The sequence below is a fragment of the Epargyreus clarus genome, unplaced genomic scaffold (assembly GCF_041222505.1).
Source record: "Epargyreus clarus isolate Ecla_fem2 unplaced genomic scaffold, WU_Ecla_fem_2.2 ptg000008l, whole genome shotgun sequence".
In the NCBI taxonomy this organism is placed as follows: Eukaryota; Metazoa; Arthropoda; class Insecta; order Lepidoptera; family Hesperiidae; genus Epargyreus; species Epargyreus clarus.
The window spans coordinates 8474497-8490213 of record NW_027332216.1 but is presented as its reverse complement, the minus strand read 5'-3'; the positions used below and the strand labels follow the sequence as shown (position 1 = coordinate 8490213).

General features: G+C 36.3%; 3 protein-coding genes across 3 annotated transcripts; 2 read left to right on the top strand and 1 right to left on the bottom strand.

Moving 5' to 3' along the window:
* Positions 1–1298: 1298 nt before the first annotated feature.
* On the bottom strand, positions 1299–12542 carry Dgkepsilon (diacylglycerol kinase epsilon). The gene is made up of 12 exons (XM_073075899.1): positions 12054–12542; positions 11459–11621; positions 11023–11144; positions 10660–10783; positions 10421–10494; positions 9876–10010; positions 9289–9425; positions 8380–8560; positions 2656–2824; positions 2183–2235; positions 1899–1988; positions 1299–1521 (listed from the first exon to the last, which is right to left on the bottom strand). The coding sequence occupies exons 1-12, from the start codon at positions 12261–12263 to the stop codon at positions 1381–1383; spliced, it is 1599 nt and encodes a 532-aa protein (XP_072932000.1). The 5' UTR covers positions 12264–12542; the 3' UTR covers positions 1299–1380.
* On the top strand, positions 5121–7996 carry LOC140744335 (uncharacterized). Its single transcript, XM_073075900.1, has 4 exons — positions 5121–6232; positions 6399–6512; positions 6927–7120; positions 7654–7996. The coding sequence occupies exons 1-4, from the start codon at positions 6166–6168 to the stop codon at positions 7807–7809; spliced, it is 531 nt and encodes a 176-aa protein (XP_072932001.1). The 5' UTR covers positions 5121–6165; the 3' UTR covers positions 7810–7996.
* A 955-nt stretch (positions 12543–13497) lies between the features above and the next one.
* On the top strand, positions 13498–14809 carry LOC140744333 (uncharacterized). The gene is made up of 4 exons (XM_073075898.1): positions 13498–13713; positions 13795–14040; positions 14333–14502; positions 14640–14809. Exons 1-4 carry the CDS (start codon positions 13612–13614, stop codon positions 14785–14787), a joined length of 666 nt encoding a protein of 221 aa, XP_072931999.1. The 5' UTR covers positions 13498–13611; the 3' UTR covers positions 14788–14809.
* The last annotated feature ends 908 nt before the right edge of the window (positions 14810–15717 follow it).

The window sequence follows — 15717 nt, the reverse complement described above, 5'->3', positions numbered from 1 at the left end:
GTAATACATTAGTGTATTATTTGCACATTTTACAGTTATATTAAAATTTAAAATTAAAGACAAATATAACTCGGGAAATTTGGATATAGAAAACAAGGTATTTATTTATGTGCGCTATTTAAAGAGACAATGTGGGCTAATTTTTTTAATTTAATGGTTTCGATAAAAATCTTACTCAATTATATTCTTCCCCTATTCCTTATAATAATCGAATCAAATAAATTTACTTAAAACAATGCATTGTTTACGAATAAAGGGCGTGAAAATCGACGGTCCCTACGTATAAAGCGACATGTCAAAAACGCAGGTTTAGTTTAGTTTGAGATACAACTTTATACGTAGGAAACATGAAAACGGTATTGATATCTTACTCAGATTTTACATTGATGTCTTACTTTTGTAGGTTAGAAAAACAATAACATTTTTTTTTGTGTTCTTACTTATTATTTAAAGCGGAAAATATGCTTTTAAGACGTGATTTTAAATTAAACATGACCGCGTTCATGCCGAGTGGCGCGCTTTTTAAGACATCGTACAAAACGATAAGTATTGATATCCGCACGCGACACCTATTTCCTGTAATTGTTATACTTGTTCTCTTATACGAATGGTAAATCTAGTAAAATGCATAATATTTCAAGAAAATTCTTATATAGGCATAAGCGTATGGACAATTTAAAGCCGAATATGCAATAAAAAATTGCAATTTTTGACATGTCCCTTTATACGTAGGGACCGTCAAAATAAAAGCTATATTTGAGATATGCGGACAGGTACTTTAAAATTGTGACTTCACAAATTTCTTACAATTAAATGAATATATTATTTTTAATAACTATTTAAATTTAGAGATTCATACATTTAGTAATTATTAACACTGACATTTAATACTTGTAATGAGTTATAATCTTCCTAATTATATAATATTTGTTCAAAACACATCGAATAGGGTCATTGTTATGACACACAAGTATGTTTTAATTGAGGAAAATCTGTATTTTAAACTGAACAAAAGAGGCTTTATTAAACGATTAGTTTTCTTCTTACATCTGTCAACGGAATTCATATTAAAATATATTATTTAGATAAGGACGTATGACGTAATACTATGTAGATATTTGCATTCGCGCGATAATAAATATTTTTTAACATCACATACGGATGTAGTATAAATTATTAGAACATGAGTAGAATTTATGTGCCGTTAGGCAAACGTTTTAGAGAAATGGAATGGTTTTATCAGCTGATTTTAGCCTAAATTTGCTATAATTCCCCTTTATTCCCCTTTATTTTTTAATACAATAGAGTTTAATATGCTCACCAATCTTAAAGGACTGTATGTATACTGCTATCAAGACCGTCACCGTATATAAATAATAGTTAAAACAAAAGGTTATTCTGATCGAGTGATGGCGCTCGCAGCACCAGGCTCTGTCCCGCGTGCTCCATGGTGATGGTGGCCGGGCCCTGCATCCACGGCTCCCCGTCCACTTGCATTGCACATGTTCCGTTCAATTCGATCTGAAATACAAACGAAATGGTAAAAAGAAATAAACTGTACTGAAAATTTCACTAGAGCTGCCTGTAATAGGTATTTTTAAAGAACCCAAAAAGCTATATCATTGTCGTCTCTACAAGATAAAAAGTTATTTCCAAATTTACAGACAGACTAAATATGTTTTTATTAAATCGAAATCAACGTTTTTTTATAAGTGCGAAAACATAGACCTTTTTTTCAAAAGATTAATATTTATGTTCTATTCCAGTAATAATTTCAATCAAAATAATTGATTGCTGTACCCTCCTAATTAAAACGAAACATTATCCATTAATTTGTTCATAGAACGACGCATTTTTTTATTTGTTATCAATACTCGTATATTGAACACGCAACTCACCTCCACTCTGGAAGATTGAGTGAAACGAAATGGTTCAGCCAGGCCACACTGAAGTCTGGCTATGTGGATTGAGGACGAAATTCCTACTACCTGTAAAATTATCAAACATCTATCAAGTAAATAATGATATCGTCATACTTTCATAATCGAAACACTTTAAAAAAACGTTTCGAGATTTGTTGCTGACATACTGTGATCATAGTTATGCAGAACAAGATGTAATATGAATTTTCTTTTGGTGCTGATAAAAATAATTGTATATAATATAAATAAGCAATTTTTACCTCAAATTTTCCGTCGCTCATGCTTTGTTCAGGTACGTCTTCACTTCCCATGTCTAAAAAGAAAAATGTGCCCCATGTAACACAAATAACATTTTGAAGCTTATAAATATTAATTTGGAGCTATACAAAGATAAACGTTATGTGTTTATTTGCCTATATAGTAAGGAATTTAGGAATATTTTAAAATTCAAGCATTTATGTGTATGAGCGTGCACGCGTGTATGAGAGAGCGTGTCCCTACATGTAAGTACGTACACGCTTGTGAGCTGAGCGTGTACTCGTAAGTATGAACGCGTACGTCGCAATTCACATTCGTGAGTATGATCTAGCATGCATCTTATGTACGAGCGAGCGTGGACGCGTGCGTGTATAAGCGAGTATAGGTCCGTATGGGCACATGTTTATGAGCGTGCATGCGTGTATGCGCGAGGCTGTGATGTATTGTGCAGTAGCGTGTGTGTGCGTGTACTGACTCCAGAGGCTGACGCCGGCGCCCCAGCAGCGGATGTTGAGCAGCACGAGCGCCTGCACGGGCGGCAGCGGCAGCGCGCGGCCGTCCGCCGCCACGCGCACGCGCCGCTCCAGCGCGCCGCAGCCGCCCGCGTCCAGCGCGCGCCCCGCGCCCAGCACCGCGTACGCCGCCTGCGCATCGTACACAACATCTCTTTATGTCGCTTCTCCCTTCCACTTCCTTCCGAACGTCCATAAGTTGTTTAACCTTTAGGGCGTCCACCTAGGCAAGAGTGGGCTCGAACCGTCCAGTAAAAGACCCCGGGAAGGACGGCGGTAAGTGTGATCGCATTCCGTCGTGAACACTAGACATCGCGCTTGGAGGACTCTGGTTGCGTTCCGTCGGAGATCCCGGAGTTCTCCAACAAGCGTTAAGGATGGCCACCGGGGGGGACGTAACTAGGCGTCGATACCACGTCGTCGGGTACATTTTGAAGGTTGCGCCTCGTTAAAAAAAAACGGCGTCCGCCTAAACAGGCGCGGATGCACACTCGCGTGTTTGAAGGAAAGTAATGAGCAGTGGGCGGCGGAGCCCGGCGTGGATGCAAACGATAGGGGCCCGTTTACAGACTTGTTGTTGATCTGGAATCAATAGAATGCCGCCAATAAATGCCGCTGGTTGCAGGATCACAGGCCGCGCTCGATGCACCCGGGCATGTCTTAGCGTACGGCCTAGGGTCTAGAGGCTAATTTACATGTACACATATTGGGCATATCAGACGCCGTGGCAGGCACCGATAGACAAAAAAAATAAGGACGTCTATCTCTTTTGTGCGAAAAAAATCCCACATAACCGTCGCTCCAGCAGCATCGGGTACTCTTGGTATAAAATAATATTATTTTATCCACCACTGTCTGGAAAATTGGATTTTAAAGGTATATATGTACCATACATTAACGAAGAAACGCGGCAAGAAGCACCGTTAATAATAAAATTATTTAAGTAGAATGGAAATTTTAACCCTTCAAGTTTTATTAATGGATATTAGAAGTACGTACAAAAACAAAGCCCAACAGATACTAAATAACGCCTTGGAAATCAACCTAATAAAATTAATCAATCAAATTAATTAAATTAATTACGTAATCTGCGTGTTACCATACCCTTTAAGCTAAGACACAACAGCACTACACTACTGCAGAATTGCTATTGATATTATTTGATACAAAAACATTCTCTTCCATTGAAAAAAATAAAGATAATCATTAATCATAAAACTTATTTGATTTTTATCATACAGTTGTGAGCACGCAGGTGGATACGCAGGTGTTGTTCACGCTATAATCTTCTTAGATAAGTAGGTCTGAACAGATTAATCCGACATGTATTTAATTAATAAATCTAATTATAGCACATATAGTCTACATAGTTTGCGGATTTGTCCGTTGTATCCATGGGCTTAGATTTAAACGATTTCGTGCGGATGGCACCACAGTTGTGCCATGCCATTTCTTTTGTATATGGCGGGTGGCACCCGAGAGGTGCCAAAATTTGAAGCCATAAAACTCGTATAAATTGACGTTTATCAAAGTTGTTCTGAAAACAAAAGTGTCTTTATTTATCACGTAGTTCCTTCCTAGAATGTCAGTTTCAGCAGATCACGTGATTTCACATACTTCAGGGATTGTAAACCTTTCAAAAAAATATATTATATTATTTTGCAAATTACTGTGATTGTATTACTATAATACTACTACTTTTCGTTAAAATTAAGCCAATAGAAACTGGATTAAAATATTCGTACTTTGGTGTTTATCATCGTCTGAATAAATAGCGCAATCAATTTCGGTATTCTATTAGAAATCTATCCATTAATAATTTGATTTTTTATTCTAAACAAAACACCAGAAAAGAACTATCATAGCGCTCTGCACGTCTCGAATGTGCATATTTAATTCTATAGTAACACTAAAACAATCAACCTTCCATTTCCGTTATTACACGTAGATAGTCAGTTTTGTAAACACTAATCGAAAAGTTAAACCATTCACTTTCGCTTTTGGGTGGCTACTAAACTTACAGCACGTGGAAAAAGCAAAAAACAACGATAAGTTACAATTCATGGATCAAAGTCCCTGGCGTTTGGCACCACAGTGGTGCCACGAAATATTTGTTCGCCGCCAGGCGTTAAAGTTTGTCCAAAAGGCCGCCGCATTGAATCGGTTAATGAGGGAAGAGGATCTCAAAGCAGAGGGGATCCAGAATCCTTAAGCGACTGTTCCACTCCCACATTATACGAAGCCATGGAAAGTTTAAAACATTCGACTAAATACAACTTTAAATAATATGTACTATATATTTTTCGCCTGGTGGTATTATACGTCATCAACCCGTTATTGTCCCACTGTTGGGGAGGGGTCTCCTATCAGAATGAGAAGGATTACGCACAAGGATTAGCCACACATAGTCCACCGCGCTGGCCAAGTGCGTATTGGTAGACTTCACATACCTTGGAGATTTTTTTTTATATAAATCTTGCAGGTTTCCTCACGAGTATACATTTTTTTATAATATTAGAGTAGCAGACGAGCATGCAGTCCACCTGATGGTAAGTGCCTACTGCCGCCCATGGACATTTGTAATCAACCCCAGATACCTCTTAAGAGGATGCAAAGAATGCTGTCTCACGCTCTTACTGCTCCAAATGTTAGTCAAGAACATGGCATACTTGTGATATACAGATGCGCCTGAGGTTTAAGCCGGAATGCCTCGAAAAAATATGTCTCCCCTATCAATTCCTTTAATCCGCAACACAACGGCGTTTAACACTACTGTTATTACGCAGAAATAGGTGTGACGGTGGTGCCGCCGGAATCTTTAACAGGTTTCCTGAGTTATAGCTACCAAATAGATATAACATCGGTTAACAAAAGATACAGAAAAAGGTTTATGTTGAAGTTTGTGCAGTATCATTTTATTTTTTTATTGATTGTCTCTCGTCAATAGCTACCAAACAAAATGAAGCCTAGCCGTGGTATGGGTTCTAATCGAACGGAGCTCAGGATTAAATTGCCGCCCAGAAATAAGTCAGCGAAAACGTTCAAACGAAAGAAGCTTAAATTAACAGTTAATATACTAATATAGTATATTCATAATAATATACTAAGTTGCCCTTATGTTAAAAATGTAGACCAATCGAACAAAAATGTACTTCATTGTTGTTACATGAACAAATAAATTATCTACGTGATTGTTATTGGAAAAACAAAGTAACAAAATTATCTTAATCTCAAAATTAATAATCATAATTAGGTAATTACCATACTGTGCGCTAATTCCTGCACCTGCAATTAATTTCCGAATATTAATCCGCATCGGTGAATCAGGAAGATAAAAAATCTGTTGGCATCCTGATACTATTATCAGTTACCAATGGTCGATCAGGGGGACGATAGATAAAGAATCGTTTAAATACCAATGCATTTCAAAACTCATCATCAGTTCTCCGAGACAGTCAGCTCCAAGAAACAATATGTACAAGCTTTTGGTCTTCGTTGCCTTCCTGGCTATCGCCCAAGCTGCCACAAACGTACAGAGATGTAAGTAAAAAACATACTTTTCTACAATTTTAATATCAATAATTTTCTCTTTACACCTGCCATCATACTGGCCAAGACTGGTGCAAATTAGAAGACTTTATATATTTTTAGTACATTTAATGAACCCTCGACTACACATTCTATATATTTCTACGATTTTTTTCAGGTCGTTTCAACGCCGGTAACCTGCCTACCCTCACTCGCATCGAAGGGTGCACCAACCCTCCGTGCAACCTACCCCAACTCCAGAATGCCGTCATCCATATGACGTTCACAGCTCGTGAGTATACAAATATAATAAACGCTCATAAACAGCTAAGGTTAGAATTAATACCGAGAAGATTAGCTTACAACATTTTTAAATACTGTTCGCCTTAATGTTGCCTTAGCTGGACCTGGACCTGGAAGCTGGAATAGCCTTAGGGTCACTGACCAACTTTCTCCTATTGTCAAAAAGCTTACTTACACCAAAATCTTTGAAAGAAGAACCAACATGGTTCAACCGTAGAGATATCTCCGACACATACATTCTTGAGTCTAATGGAAAGGATGTGAATGCCGGCTAATTCCCATATGATAAGATCTAAATCCATTTTAAATTTTAAATATTTCTCCCTAAGTACTATAATTTATTGAAATGGCAATTGGTCTACTTAATTGCGGACCAATATTTATTTCAACCTGCATTCCCCAGCCCGCAGACTGGCCAACATGCGCACGCTGGCCACCGCGTACCTGAACATGGGCAATCTGGTGGTCCCAGTGCCCTACGACATGGGCGCCGCGGCTAACACCTGCAACTTCCTCACCAACACCCGCTGCCCCGTCAACCAGGGCACCAGCATCAACTACACTCTGAGAGTCATGATTGAGGCTTTCTTCCCTGTCGTAAGTATCTACCGTCCTATATTCGCCGTACTATAGACACTATTTATTCATATTATCACACGTGATCTGTAAACAATTGAACGGATTTGTTTCGCGTGCTAGATAAATCACAGAGACAGAACTGTCCTGCTGAGAACAGACATTTTGACATTTATTTCGTCTAACGCCCACTTTTATAATCTTTTAATACTTTTCTACGAATAAGACTAATGCTTTCTATAACAATAATCAGCCACTGAAATACTTAGTTCACCTAAAAATAAACAATTATTTTTTCTGAACCGCTTCAATGATTCTCATTTTTCGCTAAGTCCTTCACCACTGTCTATAGGCGTACAGCGCTATATTTCTTTTGAAAATCTTCACAGAGTTGTTGATTACTTAAAAATGTACCACGATTCAAGCTGTGTGAGGATAAAAATAGTTATGAGACTTACAAAATATGACAAAGTAATAAAAACTGTATACGAAATGTGTGGGTGGTTATGCTGGCTGAAACGAGTGCAACTCATAATCATAAAATACAATTCTAGGGCACCACCGCAACCATCGAGTTCCGCATCGAAGACAACGGCCCCGTGGTGTGCATCGCCGTACCCATCCGCATCGTGGGCCCCCGCGCCATCGCCTCCGATGACGTCAACGAGGAAACTGTCAATGTTGTTGACGAACTCCCCATGGACGCTTAGAGATCACCTGATCTGCATTAACCAATTGGACAAATCACTAACTTAACTTCCCGATTTTATAAAAAGTAAGCGTTTTATAAATATGTACTTTTGTGCACAAGTTACAAAATTAATTACTAATTACTACAACTACTACAAATTTAAAACTTGTTTCTGTAATATAAATGTAAATAAAATATAATTCAATTAATATATTTCTTTTATTCACTACTATCACAACAGGGTATACGAGTAGTTCACAAATGTTAAATTGGTACTGATGAACAGATGATATTATGAAGCAGCGTAGCCGCGTGTTACATTTTGACGTCTACACGCGTATGACGTCACTCGAATCATATGCAATTGACGTTTTTTCATTTTTATCTTTATTTCACATTTTATAGTTATTGACATTTTATCTTATTATAGTTTTAATAATATTTTAAATTAGTATCTACAATTTCATAATTTGGATTTATAAAATGCGACTCAAAATTTGACTATAACACCAATGTATACACCTTATTCTACAAATAAAGATTTTTGTATTCGTAGCTTGTTATCTAGTAGCAAACGATCAGTACTCACATAGTTGAGCCAGCGGCTGGCGTACCGGCAGAGGAACTGCGCGCGCGCGCGGTGGAAGTCGAGCGCCACCTGCGCGTCCACGCCCACGCTCGCGTAGCAGTGCGCCAGCAGCCGCCGCTCGCCGCGCAGCCGCCCCAGCCGCCCCAGCCGCCCGCGATGCGGCTTGATCGTCACCTGCCAGCTGGGGGTGACGATAAGTATAAATAAATAAACGCTTTCTACACTCACAGCCCCACACTAGGATTTCCTGTGTTGTGGGTGCCATGGACACAGCACAAATACACAAAAACCCAGAGCCAGAAACAGAAATCTAAATTCATCATGATATGAATCTGTCTGGCTGGGGATCGAACTTGGGACCCTCGGCGCGTCATACCGGTATAATGACCGCTCCGCCACGCGGGTCGTCAAGTATGTTAGAGTATCATTGGTTGACTCTGAAGGCATGTTCCTATTGTATTTTGGCAGTAACAATGTTGCATCATACTGCATTGCTTTGAAGAGTACTTGAAAATTTTCCTTTTCCTTTAGTATGCCATATAACATTGCTTCCCAGAATTTGATCCTTATAAGCGACACTATCCGATGATAGAATAATACATGTGTTTTTTTTTCAAAATGAACTCGTTCGATTCCCGGCTAGGAAAAAAGATTTTTAAAAAACGAATGATGCAGTTTTTTCGCTACTAGCACCTTTCAACATTTTTCACTCTGGATAAAAATAAATAACATACATACATCCGTCTACGAGTATGATTTCAAAAAAATAATGGTATCAGAGGTTACTTTTTGAAAATGCATGTTATTAAGTTATGAGTAGGTACATTCTTATTTATTGATTTGTAACATAATAAGCGTCCCATCATAATATTAAATCTTAATGCTTATTAAATAGTCCTAAAACCGTACCGATCAAGCGGTTGCACCTCCGCGAGTAGTACGGAGTGAATGATCTCGTGCGCGTCCAGGTGCGAGCAGCCCGCGCCCCAGCCCAGCGAGCGCGACAGGTCGTTGCCCGTGCCCATGGGCAGTATCCCCACCGCCGCCTGGGTACCAAGCAATTGTATTAAAATGTATGTGACGTAATGTTAATGGTGTATAATCAGCAGTATAATCAGTCGGGTCAGCGTTGTCGAAGACAATTTTATCGATGAACAATCAGGTGTTTATCATGCTTTATGGAAAATTTATTGGACCTGTAGTACTTGTTAACTTGAAAATAAATTTAACGTTTTTTTTTATTTTTTGTCAATTTTAATTACTGTCTTCTTTAAGACAAGTGTTAGTACAAAAAATCATAGAAAGTAATTTTAGTTTAACCATTTTTTTCTAAAAATTGAAGAATTGACGTATTTTTTTAAGTAAATATTACAAGACCTTTTTACGTTTTCGAAAAATCATTAATTCCGACAATAGGACATTTAAACATTAAACTACAATTCGGGTTGTAACGGGTTGATAATAGAATGTGTATGATATCGTGTGTGTCCGCTCACCCGCACATGCGGCACGGCGGCGAGCGCGCCGAGCAGCCAGGCGGCGGAGCCGTCGCCGCCGCCCACCAGCACGCGGCAGCGCGCCGGCAGCCAGCGCGACGCGCTCTCCGGCGGACACACGCTCATGTCGATCACCTGCAACCATACATTAGTAAACATTACTTCATTCCTAACAACAAAATTTAACCAGTTTTGACAACGGGAAAATTATGAAAAAGTGTGGGGTGCTTTTCGAAAACTGATAAATGGAGCAATGTTTGCAATGGAGCAATAATTGTACTATTTACTGTTCCTTAATTGATTCCTGAGATTAAAAATTATTTTCTACTTTTTAGTTGATTTGATGATAAAAGCTTTTTAGTTTTTTGATTTATATTTATTTTGCAGTTGTTTTTTAGTTTTTTGAACTATATTTATTTTGTACTTACAATAAAATTAGATCTTACAATCAGTTAAAATATCAGAACAAATGTTGCACGGTGGATATGGTGAATTGCTAGCCAATCATGGGTTTGTATAATTCACAAGAAAAACATCAAACTGACCTGTATTGGATTGAGTAGACCTCTAAAAAGCGAAAGTATTTCATCGGTACGATTGCTGCCAGATTTTCGATTTGCTATAAAAAATATATACCAAAATTAGACACATAAAATAATAACAAAAATTATTTATGCTTATGAACAATATAATCAAAAATACTATAATAGTAGTATACACAAAAAATAAAAACTTATTGAAAAATATCACATTGTAAATAGATACAATTTGAATGAATACATACCAAAAATTATAAGTGGCTCCCAATCATTGTCAGTTAATGGTTTTATGTGTGTAACTTTGCCTTTCAAAACTTGGACACATGTAGGAGGGATGATTATTTGTCGGTACTTTTGAAAATCACATTGCTACAAAATGAACAATATAAAATATAATAAAATCCCATAAAGAAATTATTTTACAACTACTTAGAACAATTCAACATTATAGCATGATAAAATATTATAGGAACAGACATAATTATGTGCAATAAGTGCAATAAGATGGAGTTGAAATCGGAGCTTTATGAAATGAGTTATTTCGCCTTAAAGTACCAAAATTATTTACAAATGTACAATAATCATTACAACAAACACTTATAAAATACCTCTGTATCATTTGAAGCATTCTCACTGCATATCTTTATTCTTTGGCACCAAGAGCAGTAAAATTTTTGCAACACCTCTCCTTCCTCATTACTGTCACTATTATCACTTCGAGACACACCAACTGAGTATGTAAAATATTTTTTTTTGTGAACGTGTAAGTTAATCTAAAGTACATAGCTTAAAATCCTGCTCAGATGTCAAATTTCTTTAACCAACCAACTTTGTTTTTATACATAAAATTTATCAACACTCAATCACCAAGATAGGAGTCCGTATAGAGGTGTAAACATTTGCAGGTAACTTTTGAAATGCAAATCTAGTAGCACTAAGCTCTACTTAATCACTAATCTATTAATTGTACAGCAAATGGACAGTCAGCTAAAGTATTGCACAAGCATGCCAGTACGATAATAATTATAATTAAAAGAAACTTACCATTAACCCATTGGTGGTAAAAAGGTTTATCCTCAGGCCAACTGATCTGCTTGCACCTCAGCTTCTTATCCAAGGTTCGATGGCATCTCTTGCAGGCACTCACAGCGCAGCACTCGCAGAACAATCCCACCAGTGGCAACATTAACTTACCACAGACTGTACACTGGAATATTCAAGGAAATTTTATAATAATTATTTCTTAAAGTAAAGTATTTTATTCTTAGAATCATAAAGATTCAGCATCCTAAAAACATGCCAGATCAGGAGCTTATATAAGGATATATAGCTTGAAAGATTAAACACATAAGTTACATATTCCTCAATAAATGTTTAAATTAAGAAAATTATTTTAGTGCAATAACAACAATTATATAAAGTAAATAATAAGTCTGATAATTTATGGTACTTTAAATTATAGTGTGACTATATGCATTGGTTAATTCTTTAAATAAAGTAATTAGAAATACTATTACCAACAATTTTATAGAAAAAAAGGTATTTTTATATAATATTAAAATAAGCTTAAATTATAAAATGAAGTATCAATAAAATAAAATACAGTTCGTATTTTTTTGTCCTAGAAATATGTACTTACACAACTACTGTAGGGCACTGACTTATTACACTGTATACTCCTCCAAGTATGGCCATTGAATCGGTATTTCGTTTGCATATAATTATTATCATTTACAATAGAATGAATTATTCTATACACCAAGTAACTAAGGAATAAACCACCAATTAGGGAATGATAACTGAACAGAATATCATGTAACGTAAATGCTAACGCCTCCGAGGTCCCCATTGTAAATAAAACTTCAGTGTTATTATAATTTTCTACGAAATAATATCAGTGTTTAGTTTATACATATGTCGCACAATACATTTAAATGAATGTTCTAAACTTTATTTCGGCTCTAATTCACCAGACCGACCAAGAAGTTAAAAAGTTTATTAAATATTGTTAACAACAAATCCATAATCGTAAATAGAAATTAAATATTCGTTCGTAAATTCGCAATGTTTAAAAAGTCATCATGACAAGACATGTCTTATCACTTGTCATAAGAATAATAAACCATAAACTATAAACTCTGTAACACCAAAGAGTAATATAGTAAGCTATTGTAACACTACTCTATGATGTTATAAGCGTTATTATACTCTTTGAAATGCGAAAATATACCGGTAAAAAATGTTAAAGTTGCTGATCTATTTAAACTTGGATTTAATTCGTTTTTCTTTTAGTTTCCCTATATAGGTTACTATTCTCTTTGGTGGGGGGCCCTATCTTATAACGGCTGCGGGGCCCCGCCTACCCTCCTTGAAATTCGATCTTGAATGAATATGAAGAGCCCTATAGAGTTAATTTATACAAATTTGACTATAAGAAAATACAAAATTTTCGGCCAGTCTATATAACAATGAACTGTTGTCAGAAAATAAACAATCAGTTATTAGTCATAGCATGTTCGCATTGTTATTGGGGTATCATCGCGTGCGTCTTCAAATGCAACCGAACCTGGCTCAGCAAAAATAATGGGAGCCGGTCGCTAGGTGAAAACCAATGTGCTGGCGTGCGACCTCCCCATGAAGAGGCTGGATGAGTTTGTGGACCAGTTGGCGACCAGGATACTCTTACTCATCTTAGAGAAATCGCGCCCTGTCACGCTCGTCTTAGGCTTTTTTATCGCTATTCTTAGTTTCTCGCTCAACAGTGAGTTGGCTATCAAATTGCTGGTAATGATACGTTATTGAGATATAATAATATTATAAGATAATATCAGTATCGCCGTGGGGTATTGACAAGGAGAAAACCTTTGCGACGCGAAAGCCAAGCCAAAGAGTATAGTAACCTATGTGAGAAAACTTCCAACCTCTCTCCCTATTCTTCGCTGTCAAAGTCCCCTCATTCGTTCAATCGGTCACTCAGTCACTATCGGTAAAACCATAGATATAGTAGCGAAAAAATTCTAAGTCTATCGGTAAAACCAAGTGTCAGCCGTCATTGTCAAATAATATGTCACTTGTCAAATATTTATACTTTCTGTTTGTCATTATCATGCAGTAAAGTAAACATTACATGCAAGTTTCGATAACGGTATTGGTTATATTGTGCTATAATACACTGTCGTTTTCAAAAATATTTAAGGATGTCTATTGGTAGTGTTTATGAGAGAGCTTATAAAGGTGATTTTAACCAAGTTAAAGTTAAAGTCGATGAAAATAAATCTCTACTCACAACACCAGACTCGGTAAAAATCTACAAATTATTAGAAACTATAGAAAATTAACAATGAAAGATTGTATAACTAATATTTTTATTGTCTTTTCAGAACAACCGCCTCTTAGTTCACTGGGCGGCGTTAGGAGGCAATGAGAATTTAGTGGACTACTTAATTGATCTAGGTTGTCCTGTAAACCCTTCAGATGATACGAACAGCAGCCCGTTAATTCTAGCGGCGTCCGCCGGTCGATTTGAGGTGGTCCGATTGTTGATTGGGAAAGGAGCTGAAGTGAACCACAAAACAAACCGAGGCCAGACACCCTTGCATTATGCTTGCTCCAAGGGTCATAAGGAGGTAACAAATTGTCTTATACTGTCTATATTGTGAAAGTATACTGTACTTTTAAACTAAAGCACCATACTATTACTAAAGGGTGTAGAACATCTTGTGTAAATAACAATACTGTAAATATTAAGATATTATGGTGTGAAAGGTATGGTAAGGGAAAAACACATAAATGAGACATGTCAACTTAACAGTACTACATACTGTTTCTATAAAATGAAATTAAAAAAATATATGGCCAATGTGTGGCGTTTGATTAATATTCACTGTATTAATATTGTAATACAAAATATTTTTGCAGGTGGTAAAATTTTTAATAGAAGCTGGAGCGAATATTAATGAAGTAGATGTATTGGGTGCAACTCCCCTCCACAGAGCAGCGGCTCAAGGCAGGAATGATATTGTTCAGCTGCTGTTAAATTGTGAAGAACTGAAAATAGACATCTGCGATAGCACTGGCTCAACTGCACTGTAAGAATATACTCTAATGGTTATTTAATTAGACTAAAATTAATCTGTAATAGCAAACTGAGAAAATTATACTTCATGAATAAAATAAATATTCTATTATGTTCTATTAAAAAAAAAAAACTGTAATTCTCTTTCAGCCACCTTGCGTGTGAAGAAGACAGAGAAGTAGTGGCAAGCATGTTGGTCAAAGCCGGAGCAAACTTAAATACTAAAAATAAGGAACAAAAATCACCACTGGACATTTGTAGCGATAAGTTGAGAAAGATGTTGATTGAACTCATTTAATAAAATATTTTAACATGTACAATAGTTTTATTCAATTCGAAAGTTATATTTATTTATTTGATGATGAAGAATAATCCCATTTGGATTAATGGGATGAACTAGATTATGCATGCATGATTATGAAATGCAGACTCTCAATTGATGGGTCCAGGGTTCGAATTCTAGGCATTTTTTTATTTTCAAAGTTATGATTGTATCAGTATAAATTAAAATTAACAATGACATGTTTAAACAGTTCTCAAAGGAAGGTAAAGTTTACCAATTTGCACCTGGCCTTCTAATTCTGAAATGAGATCCATGACCAGTAGTGAGTTAATGATGATGAGATCAGGTCATCTGTTAAACATTTCATATTATCAGTAATATCATATATTCATCATTATAGTCATACATTAGTAGTAAGTTCCAAAATTTAAGAATGAAGTGAAGACACAACAACTCAGTTATAAGTGAATGTATGTTATCAACCTGCACGGCAAACAAATACCTGTTCGTAAATCAGGTCATAGTTAAAAACTGATTTATGTTAATGCAACCATTTAGCACGTCCCTACCAACAACGAACTACACTACAAAATTGAACACTGCAAAGTCATAAGGTTTGATACTTTATTATTTCTGTACCTCTTCCATTCCATAAGTCATGATAAAATTACGTACAATAAGTACAAAAAGCAATCAAGAAAATATATTTTTCTGCAACTATTATTTTTACAAAACTGCAAGAAACGGAACATAATCGCATAAATGTTAACATACTATTGAATATCCTCACTAAAAAGGAAAAAAAACCTTCTTGAACAAATTATATAGTTACCAATAATTAATTCAAATATACCATTTACATAATAATAATGCAGGTCTTTACTGAGTGTCTTTAGTGCATACAAAAGAATATATTTACAAGCTAAATATAAACGTGGATTCATA

Bases quoted from the DNA above. Each gene is read 5' to 3' on its own strand.
- Dgkepsilon (XM_073075899.1), bottom strand. From the start codon at position 12,263: ATGGGGACCTCGGAGGCGTTAGCATTTACGTTACATGATATTCTGTTC. The intron at 10,011-10,420 runs GTCAGTTTGATG...GTATGGTTGCAG, and splicing joins GTCTACTCAATCCAATACAG to GTGATCGACATGAGCGTGTG. The intron at 8,561-9,288 runs GTACGGTTTTAG...CGTCACCCCCAG, and splicing joins GAGGTGCAACCGCTTGATCG to CTGGCAGGTGACGATCAAGC.
- LOC140744335 (XM_073075900.1), top strand. From the start codon at position 6,166: ATGTACAAGCTTTTGGTCTTCGTTGCCTTCCTGGCTATCGCCCAAGCT. The intron at 6,233-6,398 runs GTAAGTAAAAAA...GATTTTTTTCAG, and splicing joins TGCCACAAACGTACAGAGAT to GTCGTTTCAACGCCGGTAAC. The intron at 6,513-6,926 runs GTGAGTATACAA...TGCATTCCCCAG, and splicing joins CCATATGACGTTCACAGCTC to CCCGCAGACTGGCCAACATG.
- LOC140744333 (XM_073075898.1), top strand. From the start codon at position 13,612: ATGTCTATTGGTAGTGTTTATGAGAGAGCTTATAAAGGTGATTTTAAC. The intron at 13,714-13,794 runs GTAAAAATCTAC...TTGTCTTTTCAG, and splicing joins TACTCACAACACCAGACTCG to AACAACCGCCTCTTAGTTCA. The intron at 14,041-14,332 runs GTAACAAATTGT...ATATTTTTGCAG, and splicing joins GCTCCAAGGGTCATAAGGAG to GTGGTAAAATTTTTAATAGA.